The 13,873-nt window shown below is 40.6% G+C and overlaps 1 protein-coding gene across 1 annotated transcript; it reads left to right on the top strand.

The window, feature by feature from the left end:
* Positions 1–11,933: 11,933 nt before the first annotated feature.
* LOC311061047 (CD59 glycoprotein-like) lies at positions 11,934–13,537 on the top strand. The gene is made up of 3 exons (XM_084079530.1): positions 11,934–12,057; positions 12,732–12,839; positions 13,166–13,537. The coding sequence occupies exons 1-3, from the start codon at positions 11,991–11,993 to the stop codon at positions 13,333–13,335; spliced, it is 345 nt and encodes a 114-aa protein (XP_083935656.1). The 5' UTR covers positions 11,934–11,990; the 3' UTR covers positions 13,336–13,537.
* Positions 13,538–13,873: the final 336 nt, after the last annotated feature.

Genomic DNA, 13,873 nt, shown 5'->3' with positions numbered 1-13,873 from the left:
TATGCCCTATAAGTGTATACAGGGTATTTGCACATGTATAAAGTATGTATACCAAGCTGTATATGTTGTGACAGGATACAGTATACGTATATGTGGCTCTCGGAATTAATCTTTCTTTCTTTCTTTCTTTCTTTCAGATACTCAAGGCTGACAGAGGTGTTGGAGGGGACACACCCCCCCTCCCCCCTCCTCTTCCTTATAAGCGTGGACTATGAAGACAGGCCATCAGTGGAGGAGGGGAGCAAGAACTGGGCTTCACTACTACAACTAGGAGGTCTAGATGACTCTCTAATGTAGTCTTTTTTTATTTTATAAACACACACACACAAACACACCCCACACACACCCCCACACACATACATATGATGATATCTGCATCGTAGATGCCCAGAAGACTGAGGTTCTCACCTACAGTGTAACACCCTCCCAGACTATCCACCTCTAATAAAGTACTGGTGAAGTTAAACAGAGAGATGTAAAGTACTGGTGAAGCCAACCAGATGTACGGAGGATGGAGATGGCAGGAGACGCCCGCTGGAAGGCTCATCCGAGGATGCCGCACGGTCGAACGGCCGAAGACCTTGTCCTTCTCGGGGGTTTCCCCTGAAGACGGCTGATGAAGACAACTCAAAGTAGGAACCTCTTTAGGACTATCACGATTATGACGTTTTACTTGACGATTAATTGTCGCTGAACATTGTAACATTATTAATAAAAATGTGTCTGTCTTCGTAAACAAAAGGTGCACGGATCAGATATGACAAATAACTTGCATAACTCAATAACTTTATACGTGGAAATAGCAGTGAAGCAGTGAAAGTAAAGGACATCGACATGGTCAAAAAGACATGTTATAACTCATCAACAGAGGGATGAAGGGTTCCACCTCAACAACTTACAACTATGTCTGATTATACACCAGACATAGTATATCTTTTTTTATTATCAGTGTTTATTGGCCTCCCTTCTAAACCTCGTTAAAATGATGACCATGACAAAAAAACAACAACAACAAAATATGTAGTTCACTGTCCATTGTTTAGGCTTTAATGGCCCTTTTTTTAATGAGACATCTTATTGTCCCAGTCCAATAGCTTTTGGTCATGGTTCTGTACTGGATTCCATGTTAAAGCACGTCATCTCACTCTCACAGTATGTTTGATAGGGTTAGGCACTGGAAAGGGTAGCCTACATACTGTATGCTGATATTTAAGCCTTCAGTCTAGACCACAACAAACATTCATTGTAGAATTCTAATTAGTCTAACTGCTGTTTAAACATTGTGACCAGTTCATATATCAATCAAATGTCACCGAGACGATGGATGCACAAAGACAGTATTGTCTCACCCTGGTTACATTTCCTGTTCAACATAAAATTCCAGAAACTGTGGAATCCATGGCGGAAATAGCGTGTCCAGAAGGTATTTTTTAATTCAAGGTAGCTGATTTGCTTGTCTCTCAAGACAGAAGTTTTGGCACTATTTTCAAATGCTTCCACCTAACAATAGCATTCGAAGATTGTGGAAGAGATAATCTACCTTGAGAGACTATTGATTTGCTGACAAGGCAGGACAGGTGTTGTAGCAACACAAATTTTATAAAATAGTACAGTACTTCATTGTTCTATTGTTCAGTATCAGATATTATTATGTTATGTTGTGCAGAGAAGTGCAAGAGATCATGTGATAGTGATAGTGATGTGAGTAATTCATCTTTGGCCTTATATGATATGTTCTGATAATAATATTATAGAATCTAGAAAGACGCCAGTTCATGCTGACCTGGTACTGTACTTATAGCTTGTTAATATGACACAAGCCCTCCTCTTATGTATACAAATGGTCTGGTCTCTCTTTCAGCAGAGAACAAGCCCTATGTTTAATGCACTTCTCCCGTGAGCTAATTTAATATACCTATATCTTAGAAATACTCAAATGACTCTGCCTCAACATCAATTCCTTGACAAATGTTGATTGATTGATTGATTGATTGAATAGAGCAGTGGTACAATTATATAATGGTGCTAAAAGGATAATACAAATTAATACAAAAAGGTTATCTGAACTCTGGTAGCAATAAAAACATATGTACAGTAAACAGTTGGGGGGGCGGGGGTCATTTCTGGTGTTAAGCTTAGACAATTTGCAGACAGGTGCTCTTTTATGGCGGTTTTAGCCACTGTATGACGTACAGCAGCCGTGTTTTTATATGTTTACCACTAGATGGTGCAGTTGTTTTGTATAACATGACATGTCTCCATCATCTCAGGCTGTTGAGTTGCTATGCAATAATCCAAAGACATTGCTGCCAATTGAGTCAAAATATCGGGACGTGTGGTAAAGTAGATGAGTTATAGTATAACTCATCTTCAGAGTCATGAATATTTCATCTCAATAGTGAATACAAGGTGTAAGAACAGACATAATATGCTTTGGATTATCAGTCTCTATCAGCCATTGTTTAGGCATCAATAGCCCTTTTTATGGAATGGGACATTTTGGTCCCAGTCCAATAGCTTTTGCTCATTGGTCTGTAGACTCTGTACTGGATTCCATGTTAAAGCATGTTATCTCACTCTCACAGTTTAGCTACATTTGATAGGGTTATGGACAGGAAAGGGTACATCAAAAACATCCTTCCTTTCACATGTTGATATTTAAGCCTGTAAAGTCGGTCTAACCAGGAGGGGAGGATGAGAAGGAACATGGAACCTATCCTCTACGATGAGCTAGTCGGGTTGAGGAGCATCTTCAGACACAGACTTATTATTGTCCCTCAGCACAAGACTGAGCAACTCAGTCTTTTGTGATGGTAGCCTACCTTAAGCTACATTAACCAAGCCTGCATGCGTTCTGTTCTGTTCTTGGATTCCTACTCATTCTGGCACTTTTGCTCATAGACTTAGGGGATGTACTCTATAGTATCATAATTATGGACCTGCTTAATCTAACTGCTGTACACAGTTTACCATCAATAGGATTGTATAGCCTCATTTTATTCACAGTAGATTGCCTGTACATATTTATTCATATTCCCACTGCAGGTTGTAACTTATACATACATAGCCTCACATCTTATCCACTGTTGTTAATCTGTACATACTGTATACAGTATATCCATAGATGTTTACCCATATTATTGGTAATAGATTATACTTGTAGCCTATATACATGATATTTATGGCTATAATTATATGTACTGTACATCTAAATGATTTATACACTATGCTTACTACTTGTTTATTCGTAATGTACATTTTTGAATCTTAGTTATCTCTCTACTCTTACCTGTATCTATCCTGTATTTCATGCCTACTGAGGTGCTTCTATGACACATGACATTTCCCTCAAATGATGATGATGTCTGTCTGTCTAAACCACAAAAACATCGGTGCAGAATTATGATTAATCGAACAGCTATTACGAAAACAACAACAATGTCACCAGTGACCACACATAGTTCTCAAATTACTCAAATGACAATGACATGACGGATGCACAAAGACAGTGCTGTCTCTTCATCTTCATTTCCTTGTTCGACATCGAATTACTAATCCATGACGGAAATAGCGTGACTACATAGTCACGCTATTTCCTTCTGGAACATATATTTTCCAGGAGGAAAGTTTCTGTTTAATACAAAAGAAACAAGAATGATGCATGTGAATGTGTTGCAACCAGAATCAGCAACTGTGTGATTAAAGTGACTGAGTTCCTCGGCTAGCCATATTAGCCAATCATTTTACACGTTGTTCTATTGTTCAATATCAGTTGAAATACTATACAGAAATAATTATATAATAATTTATTCATATACTGTTACTTACTTACTGTCTTTCATGTGTACTAACTAGACTAACAGACTATCATGTGCATGTGATATTAGGGTGTCATTCATCCATGGCCTTATGTGGCAGTAGTGCAGCTTGAGACTCCTATAAGAATGGTCTTGTCTCTCTATCAGCACAGAACTATACTTGACAACTTGCATGTTTAATGTACTTTTCCTGTGAGCTCATTTAATAGACTTCTATCTTGGAAATACTTAAGCATCCCTGACCTTAACATCCTGATTGATCCAGAATTCCTAGATAACTGTATGTTTGTGATGTATGACGTACACTAGGTGTGTGTTTCTATATCGTTACCACTAGATGGTGGAGTTGTTTTGTGTGATAATGAAATGTCTCCATCATCTCAAGCTATCTGCTGAGCTGTGTGAGATGTAAGCACTGATCCACATTTGATGTAATAAATAATCCAAGGACATTTTGCTCCTGCAGCTGCCAAAATGTGTTACCTACAATTACCCTTTGCACTGCATTCGTTACTCATTGCCACCATTCCTTCATAGTCATGTAATAATAATAAATTGAGTAAAGATGGCAAAAAAAGTATTTTCCAACCGTTTTATAATTCACTGCGGATGAGATAGTTGACTCTTCAAATGTAAATTGTAAAAGTGTCAACGGACTTTCATTGTCTTCACAGAAAGCAATGAAGGGGAGAATATTTGGACAATTGGCCGCACACGATTTCACGCACACATGAACAGACATTAGGATGACACACACACACACACACACACACACACACACACACACACACACACACACACACACACACACACACACACACACACACACACACACACACACACACACACACACAGCGTTCTACTAACAGCATGGGATCTCAGACATCTGCCAAATTAAAACCCAACCCTCATCTTTCCCACTCTTACCATGGTGAACCTTCCACTGCTAATCCTTGAAACCGAACATCCACTGTCCACTGACCTGTTTTTACCCCCCTCCCCACACACGCACACACACACGCACACACACACACACACACACACACACACACACACACACACACACACACACACACACACACACACACACACACACACACACACACACACACACACACACACACACACACACACACACACACACACACACACACATACAAATATTACTTGTCATGTAAACCTGTAGACACTCTCACTGCACACAATCAAGTCACACAAAAAACAGGCAGGCAGTTGTCTCACACTCAGTGAGTGTGAGACGACTCTCACACTCACTTATGCTCATGCAGGCTGGTGTCTACACACGTACACGGGCACGTACACGTACACGTACACGTACACGTACACGTACAAGATGTTTGAAAGCTTGTATTCATATATTTTGATTTATAGGAAACAGAAATAAGAACAAAACATTGTCAATCATCACTGTTTACATGTATTGGACAGTGTATTATCCAGGGAATGTACGGTCGGTGTTCATTTACCTCTGAAAGAGTTAAAATTGGATCAATTTTTCTCATTTGGATTTTATTATTTTACTGTGTAGCTGTAGCTTCAGCCCAGGTTCACTTCTCTGTTCCACAAGCCTCCATGGTGCACACATTCACACCTGGGAACCGCCCAGTACCACTGGTGTACCAATGAGAACCTCCACTGGAGCAGCAGGAGGTTAATAACATGAACTCTATAGCATCCCTATTCTGGGCATGTAATAATAGGTGGACATTCGGCAACAAGGATTTTATAAGGATTTATAAGCTCAGTTGAGACAAGTGGTGAGCTTGAAGATCTGCTATTTGTGCAGAAGAGATTTTGGGAAAAAAGGAGCGGACATGGTATAGAGCTCTGGGGGGGGGGGGGGGGGGGGGAGCTCTGGGGGGTGGGGGGGGGGACGGACCCTGGTCAAGTAAATAGGGGGGGGGGGGGGGACCCTGGTCAAGTAAATAGGGTTTAAGTGGTTAATGCCTTGCTTAAGGGCACCTTGACGACAGCTGCTCGTGGATGTGCTAGGCGTTTCTCATTCCATTTCCCAACATAGGTTTTCCAAGCCCATACAGTACATGCACTTGAACTGCTGACCCTGTGCCCACTCTAGCCAACCACAGCACAATAGTTTTTTTCAGTGCTTAAAAATGTTTGTATTGCCTTGCAATAAGCTGTAAGTCGAACTGTTAGCCTTTAGCTGGTCAGACCCCTATACTGTAGGATTAACAATAACCTGCCTGAGAAGCTTAGATTGTGAGTTGAAGCAAATATTTTGACAAATTCTCTGTACTGCACTTCGAGACAATTGTCTCTCCCTTGCTCTCTGTCTGCATTGTTCTCTCTCAGTGTTGGTACCGTTCACCGTCTCACAGTACAGTACAGTACAGTACAGTACAGTACAGTACATGCTAGCTGGCCCAAGCCCTACTTTCTAAGTCCCCGTCTTTCTGTGGCTGATGTTTCCATTACAGAAATAAAAGCGTGACCACTAATCCAGTTATACATTCCCCCAGACGACACATGCGCACACAAAGACACACTCACAAATGGACAAGCAGGCCTGCATGCACAAACACACACATGCATACATGCACGCACACACACGCGCCTGCACACACACACACACACACACACACACACACACACACACACACACACACACACACACACACACACACACACACACACACACACACACACACACACACACACACAAGCAGACTTACAGTACAGTACAGTACTTGAACACACACAGTGACAGAGAAGCGTTACACACACACACACACACACACACACACACACACACACACACACACACACACACACACACACACACACACACACACACACACACACACACACACACACACTGGGGGATTCTGTGATTGAAGCAATACCCCCTATTGTGAAGAAGTCACTTGGATCTTTTTCTAACTCCACAAATAAATACCAGACACTGTAATCCACACGCACGCACGCACACACGCACACACACGCACACACACACATGCACACACACAAACACTCACATGCACGCACACGCACAAAGAGTTTCGTCCATAATGACATGCCCAAAATAGGGATGCCAGAATAAAAGTAGTTGAAGACGAGAGTTAAGCAAAAAAATGCAAGTGGAAGATCATTTGTCCAAGATTTTAGTCCAACAAATCATACGGTAGGTGCTAATTGTTCATCTACCACGTTTTCATTACATTTTGTTATAGCAACATACAGAAGAGGTGGAAAGGAAGAGCAAAGGATGCAAGGGAGGAGAGAGCGATAGAGAGGTGTTAGACAAACAATGGGACGACGGCGGGAAGAAGGGCTGACAGACAGAAAGAGAGACAGTATGCATGTCCTACATGCATGGGCACTTAGGTCACTGCAGATAATTACTCTAGCTACAGTAGGTGATCACACACACACACACACACACACACACACACACACACACACACACACACACACACACACACACACACACACACACACACACACACACACACACACACACTTCAGATGGACACAACTTAGTATTGTTATACTTGTGAGGACATAATACTCATTAACGTTAGTTGAGTGAGTTAATTAATTCCTTAATTAAAAGGCCATTCCATCCTATAGCTAATTAAAGGGCAGTTTCACCACTTAATTGTCAGTGTCATGAAAATGCGATTAGGCATGATGTAAATCGCTGTTATACAATATCAGTTAAAACCTGGTTCTGTTTGTTCCTGTTATGTATCTTTATATATGTTAGTTTTGTATTACTTTCTTTGTCCATGCAAATGCACATGACTATGCGCTTGCATGCATGATTTAGTGTCCTCCTTTGTAAGCAAAACCCACATGGGTGTGCATTTGGACAAGTGTGTGTGTGTGTGTGTGTGTGTGTGTGTGTGTGTCTGCGTGTGCACGAGCGCACATGTGTGTGTGTATGTTGAGTGTAACTAGATATAGTAGGTTGCAGAACACTGTAGTAGACTGAAGGTGTTTCTTACAGAGAGAGACAGCGAGAGAGACAGGTAAACTTGGAATCACATTGGATATTATCTTTGGAGAAACTGATATTGTTATGAGACAGCTGCTGCAGTGTGAGCTTCACATTTGCATGTACAGAAACTAAATCAGTTGGAAATTCATGTCAGTTTCTGCTTTGAAAAGAGTTCTTGGTCTCCATCGATTTCGTTATCGGACTCTATGGGGAATAGGAGAAGATCATTAATGCCAACACTCGGTAGCAGGAGAATGCATTCAATATGAATTTGTGCAGCAACTCACTCTTAGTTACTTGTACTTTGGACAGTCTGGTGAATGCTCGTACATACAGTGAAGGTGAGAATGAATCACATTAACCCTGGGCATGTTATTTTTCTTGTGAAAAGTCTCAAAAAGCCTAGGCCTAAATGTTGAATTTATAATCTGTCGTTTGGTGGTGTAATGCAGTGAAAATAGCATATTGGCTATTTTCACTGAGCGGTCCCCTCATATGACTTGATATAATCGGGCTTAAGTGGTTAACTTTTGACAGGGTTCAATTTATCATCAAACTCTGATGTCAGTGATGTCAAACAAGACTTTTCAAATAATCCTAGTCAATAGTGAAGATGAAAAGCATTTCACATTATTGTTAGAAAAGTGCACGGAAACAGGCCATGGATACATATAGTATATTGGACAGAGAGAGAGAGAGAGAGAGAGAGAGAGAGAGAGAGAGAGAGAGAGAGAGAAATACAGGATGGTGTCTGAGAGATGTTCGTTTGGCCTCTGAGATGATCCAGTCTCTTAATTTATGCTAAGTAGACTATTTCTCAGAGCTCTCCAGAAGAGCCATATCTACACTTGCACGGATGCATGCATGCACAAACACTCATGCATGCACGCGCATGCACACACACACACACACACACACGCGCACGCACGCACGCGAGCGCACACACACACACACACACACACACACACACACACACACACACACACACACACACACACACACACACACACACACACACACACACACACACACACACACACACACACACACACACACACACACACACTATGCGCTATGTTGGTCAAATCTAAATGATTTATTAATCCAATGGACTAAATCTCTTGCTGTTGAAAAATCCAAAACCTCATAAATGAACAGAATATTGATGGAGGAGGAGGAGAGGTGGAGAGTGAGACAAGGAATGAGACAGGTGAGGGGGAAAGGGGGGGAGTGAGACAGAGAAAGGGACAGACAGAAAGAAAGAGAGAGTTAATGACAGAGAGTGGGAGGCAGTGAGGGAGTGAGGGGGGAACATTTAAATCTGTATTAAGAAAATAATAACCATGTCATGGCCTGATTGGTTTAGTTTTCCCATATTTTACTCAGTGGACTGGGAAATGAGAGGGGGAGAGGGAAAGACGGAGAGAAATGGTGACAAACGTTAAGAAGGAGAGAGAGAGGTCAGCGGAGAGAACAACATGGAGGAAGAAAAGGGACACAATGAGGGAGAAGATAGAAAGGAAAGGAAAGATGGTGAGGAGAGTGAAAGTCACAGAGTAAGAGTGGAAAAGAATGTTGAGAACATTTTGTGATTATGACACAGGCGTGCACATGGCCTTTTAGCAGCCATTTCTTTATGAAAAATAATTATGGAATGCTCCTCCCTTCATCCCACACACACAAGGTGAGGTTTAAAACCATGTCAAATTGGTTCTTCTGAATTATATTTTTTTAATCCAGATTTGACATTGTGATCACCATAAACCACACTTATGTTAGAACTGAGCTAAAACTCCTTGCTAGCTCTAAAAGGTCTATAGAGGTTTGGATGGAGCTAGAAGGTTGAAGTGCAAGCACCATGAAAGACCAAATGTGATCTCAATGGAGGACTGGGCTTGCACACGGGCAAACAATACACTCTGGTTCACCTCATTATTCATTTTTACAACCTTGAGCACACCCATGTAAGAGAAGGTAATGAGTGTAGCAACCAATCATCAGGCTCAATGATTGCAAGGGTGCCCTCTGGTGGTTGCATGCAAAGGTCAGTGGGGAAACTACCTGACAGCTCCATAGAAAAAGCTGTCAAATGTGTTTATTTCTATGTACATTGCGCTAAACATGACATTTCCATATAAACAATACCTTTGTTATTAACTGTAATTACTTTCAGGCAGCCAAAGTCAAGCTGAGTTTCCACAAGGTTAAGTGCAGGTAACAGTAAAACCAGCATTAAAACCTTATCAATTTGGTCTGCCTTAGTTACTTCCCCTGTCGCTTTGTCTCTCAGGTGGTCGTCTTTCTGTTTCTCTTCTATATCTCTCTGCTCATCTCTCTTACTCTCCATTCTCTATGTAACCTATCTCTGTGTATCTTAACCCTCTCCCTTCTCATTTTCTCTCTCAAAGTGCTGAGACAAAAATACACTTGAAAAGCTGCACATCCAACTGTCAGTGCAGAAGAAATGTAATGGGAATTTTCATTTTGGTTGTGTTTGTGTGTGTGTGTGTGTGTGTGTGTGTGTGTGTGTGTGTGTGTGTGTGTGTGTGTGTGTGTGTGTGTGTGTGTGTGCGTGCGTGCGTGCGTGCGTGCGTGCGCGTGTGCGTGTGTGCGTGCGTGACTCCGTGTGCATGTGTGTTAGTACTTTTTCTTTGTGAGAAAGAAAAGTCCCAACAAACATATAAAGATGTGGAAAATTACGGAAACAGGCCATTTTGCTTGTCCTCACTTTTCTAGAGACTGTTTTAGGGTTATGTTAGATTTTGGTGTTAACGCACACACTCCACCCTATCACCACCTTAGTGTGGTTATTTCCCTGCTTTCCCTCACTTCACCTCTGATGATAAACATGCTGCCTTGGCGAACTTGTTTTGATTTTCTGAAGGACATCCAAGCAGACTCTGTACCCAAACAAAAAGGTATTTACCTACAGTATTTGTACTGGCATAAAAAGTTCCACACACACAAACCCCATGGTTATTTCACAAATAGGAATCACCAGAGCAGCTTACTGCAACAACCGTTTTTTCCCAACTGACAGGTGAGTGGCTGAAGCAGATCACAGCAACAGCATTAATTTGATTGAATTTCTTTACAAAAAGCTGTGTAGGGCTACAACTTTTCCTTATTTTCTTAGCAACACATACATTAAAACATATATATATTATACAATATACTCAAAAGTATTGCGATGCAATGCGTTATGAGCTTGTAGCTCTGCTTTTTTTGCTATTTTGTTTTATTGTAATTGATTCATTAACTGTTGCAAACCCAAAAAGCTGCAATGATAATACAGACACTACCCCAGGAAGGGATTTTAGCAGAGTCCATCGGTGACTCTGAACGTGTACAATTTGCTTTAAATCAAGTGTCATGTTTCTGTTTCTCTGCTTTTCCACCCTCTATCCAGGGACGATTCAGCAGCATGCAGGCTACTTTGCAGCAGTGACCTTCACATTTATACACATACAAATATTCATAGACTGACAGTCTAACCTTCTTCTACTCTTCAAGTGCACCTTGGGATGAATGTTTCTCGTTCACTTTGTCCGTCCAGATTGCCCAGTTTGTCCAAGGATTTGAATCGGTGACCTTAAGCTTCATCACAAGCCTTCTCTAACATCAAAACAAGTGGTTCCCAAACTTTTTAGCTTGAGACACAAACTAGCCCGGGACCCAAACTAGCGAAAATAGCCGACTTGTAGATCAGCTATTTTCACTACTTCTTAAAAGTATGTTTCCCCTCTAACTAATGGATTAAAAAATATATTTTTTTTCGCAACTTGATTAAAAAAAAAATATATATATATATATATATATATTTATAATAATAATTAAAAACTAAATGTAGGAAACAAAAACTAAGGGTTATTTACTCGTGACCCATAAAAATTGTCCCACGACCCACAGAAATCGGTCCCAACCCACTGTTTGGGAAACAGTGCTCTAGACCGCTACTGCAACTACTTAATTATGTCTTTCTAATCAGGGACTAATTTAGACTCAAACAAGAGATGAATACATTTAACTACGACAACTAACTCTTGCATTTCATTCCTCACAAGATATTTCTTCATATGGGGCAATAAAAGCCAGTGGCAGCAAAGGTTAATTTCCCAATTTGCATCTAGTTATGAAAATATTATGAATAATGTGTTATATTGACTTTTCAGACAACAGACGTTGCAGTCATGCGAATCATAATGAAGACATTCGTGGTGTTTTGCCTGGCTGTTAATTTTGCTGCATTTGCTCTGGGTAAGAGACGGGTGTTGATGAACAAAATCAACATTCTTATTATTAACTCCAACATTTGTTGCGTAGCAGTGTCAAATGGGACTGAGTAGGAACAGTGCAGTTTGAAGTTCGGATGTAGTAGACTGCCCTGGCATCAGTTTATGCTGTGTTGTCACTAATAAATCACAATCTATAATCTATGTGTGTGTGTGTATATATATGTGTGTATATAAATATATATATATACACACACACACACACACACACACCACACACACACACACACACACACACACACACACACACACACACACACACACACACACACACACACAGAGAGTATGCTACTGTATATATAACGTCTGAGCATAAGCCCTTTGCTTCCTTGCTATAACACTGCAGCCTTCGATAATTCATATTTAAAAGCATACAATATATCTACCACACTTTTTATGTAGACCTACCTACTGTAGTTCACTTGTCCAAAACAGGGCCCTTGAGTAACACTTGAATTAGACTTGTCCATAAAATCATTCCCTATACATTTTGATAAGATGACCGTTTTGAAGCTTACTGTATAGTTCCCTGGTCAGTGCTCTGGTAAAGTTCACAACAATCTACAGTATATTTAATATAGATTGGTGTGTCATGATATTGTATGATCCTATTCTTCGTCTCCATGATCTCTCCTCCAGGCACCTCCCTGCAGTGCTACTCCTGTCCTGAAGGTGCCTCTGGCAAATGTGACAACATCCAGGAGTGCAACAATGGTGATAATTCCTGCCTCAAACTCGACTCTGATGGTGAGATATTTTAACCACTTTCCACATGTTTTATAGGCAAACATTTTGTCATTTAAAAAAAAAATAGCAGGTCTACACGTTTGCAACTTGTCGCTTTGCGATGCATTGTGAACGTGGTAGTTCTAAAGGGAATGCTGACAAAACCAAAAGATGCTTCTCTTAAAATTGTTGCATTAGATAAGAGCATTTACTACATTTGTTCCACAGTTCCCTGTATGCAACGGTGAAATTAGGGGGCATAGTGAGCCACAGCATTAGCTAATTCATAATAATTTAACATGTGATACGTATGTGTTTGTTTGTTTGTTTTCCCACAATCTCTGTAGGAACGACCTACACTAAGTGTATCAATTATGCCAACTGTGACTTCATGACACTGGCAGATAACACCGGCCTCCCCCAATTCACCTACTCCTGCTGTCAGTCCAACCTCTGCAATGATATTCCGCAGAAAAGTTTATTTCAGCGGTTTAAAGAGAAATTAGGTTTTAACTAGGGAAATCTGCTTCATTCGAATGAAGCAAATTATTTTTTCTCCAACTTACATCACATCAGTGCCATTGGGTTTATAATTTCTCCAGACATTTTATTTCATAGCATTTCAGAGTTTGTTCAAAGTGTTGAGGGAGTTTCCAATTACAGCTGAAACCTACAAGTGTTTTGTTTGGTGGCATGTGTTAATAGCAAGCTCTGGTGCCAGTTCTGGGCCTACACTATATAATCTTGAGTGTTCATTTAATTTAACTGAGAGTTTAAAGATGGATCTGTAAAACCTACCTGTAAAATACTAATGTTGTTCGTTGTTGAATATTCCGAAAATAAACTATAAACACATTATCATTTGAGGATTCATTCATTACAAAATGCAAAAGTATGAAAACCTATACAGTATGCGCAAATATAGGCTAGTTGTACTGTGTACTGAGTCTTTGTGTGTGTGTGTGTGTGTGTGTGTGTGTGTGTGTGTGTGTGTGTGTGTGTGTGTGTGGGGGGGGGGGGGGGGGGGGGGGGGTGGCAGAGCTGCTAATTCAATT

This window comes from Gymnoscopelus microlampas, assembly GCF_963454915.1.
Source record: "Gymnoscopelus microlampas genome assembly, chromosome: 15".
NCBI lineage: Eukaryota > Metazoa > Chordata > Actinopteri > Myctophiformes > Myctophidae > Gymnoscopelus > Gymnoscopelus microlampas.
Note: the sequence above shows the minus strand (reverse complement) of the source record. Positions and strands in the feature narration are given on the sequence as shown.

Bases quoted from the DNA above. Each gene is read 5' to 3' on its own strand.
- LOC311061047 (XM_084079530.1), top strand. From the start codon at position 11,991: ATGCGAATCATAATGAAGACATTCGTGGTGTTTTGCCTGGCTGTTAAT. The intron at 12,058-12,731 runs GTAAGAGACGGG...TCTCTCCTCCAG, and splicing joins TTTTGCTGCATTTGCTCTGG to GCACCTCCCTGCAGTGCTAC. The intron at 12,840-13,165 runs GTGAGATATTTT...CAATCTCTGTAG, and splicing joins CCTCAAACTCGACTCTGATG to GAACGACCTACACTAAGTGT.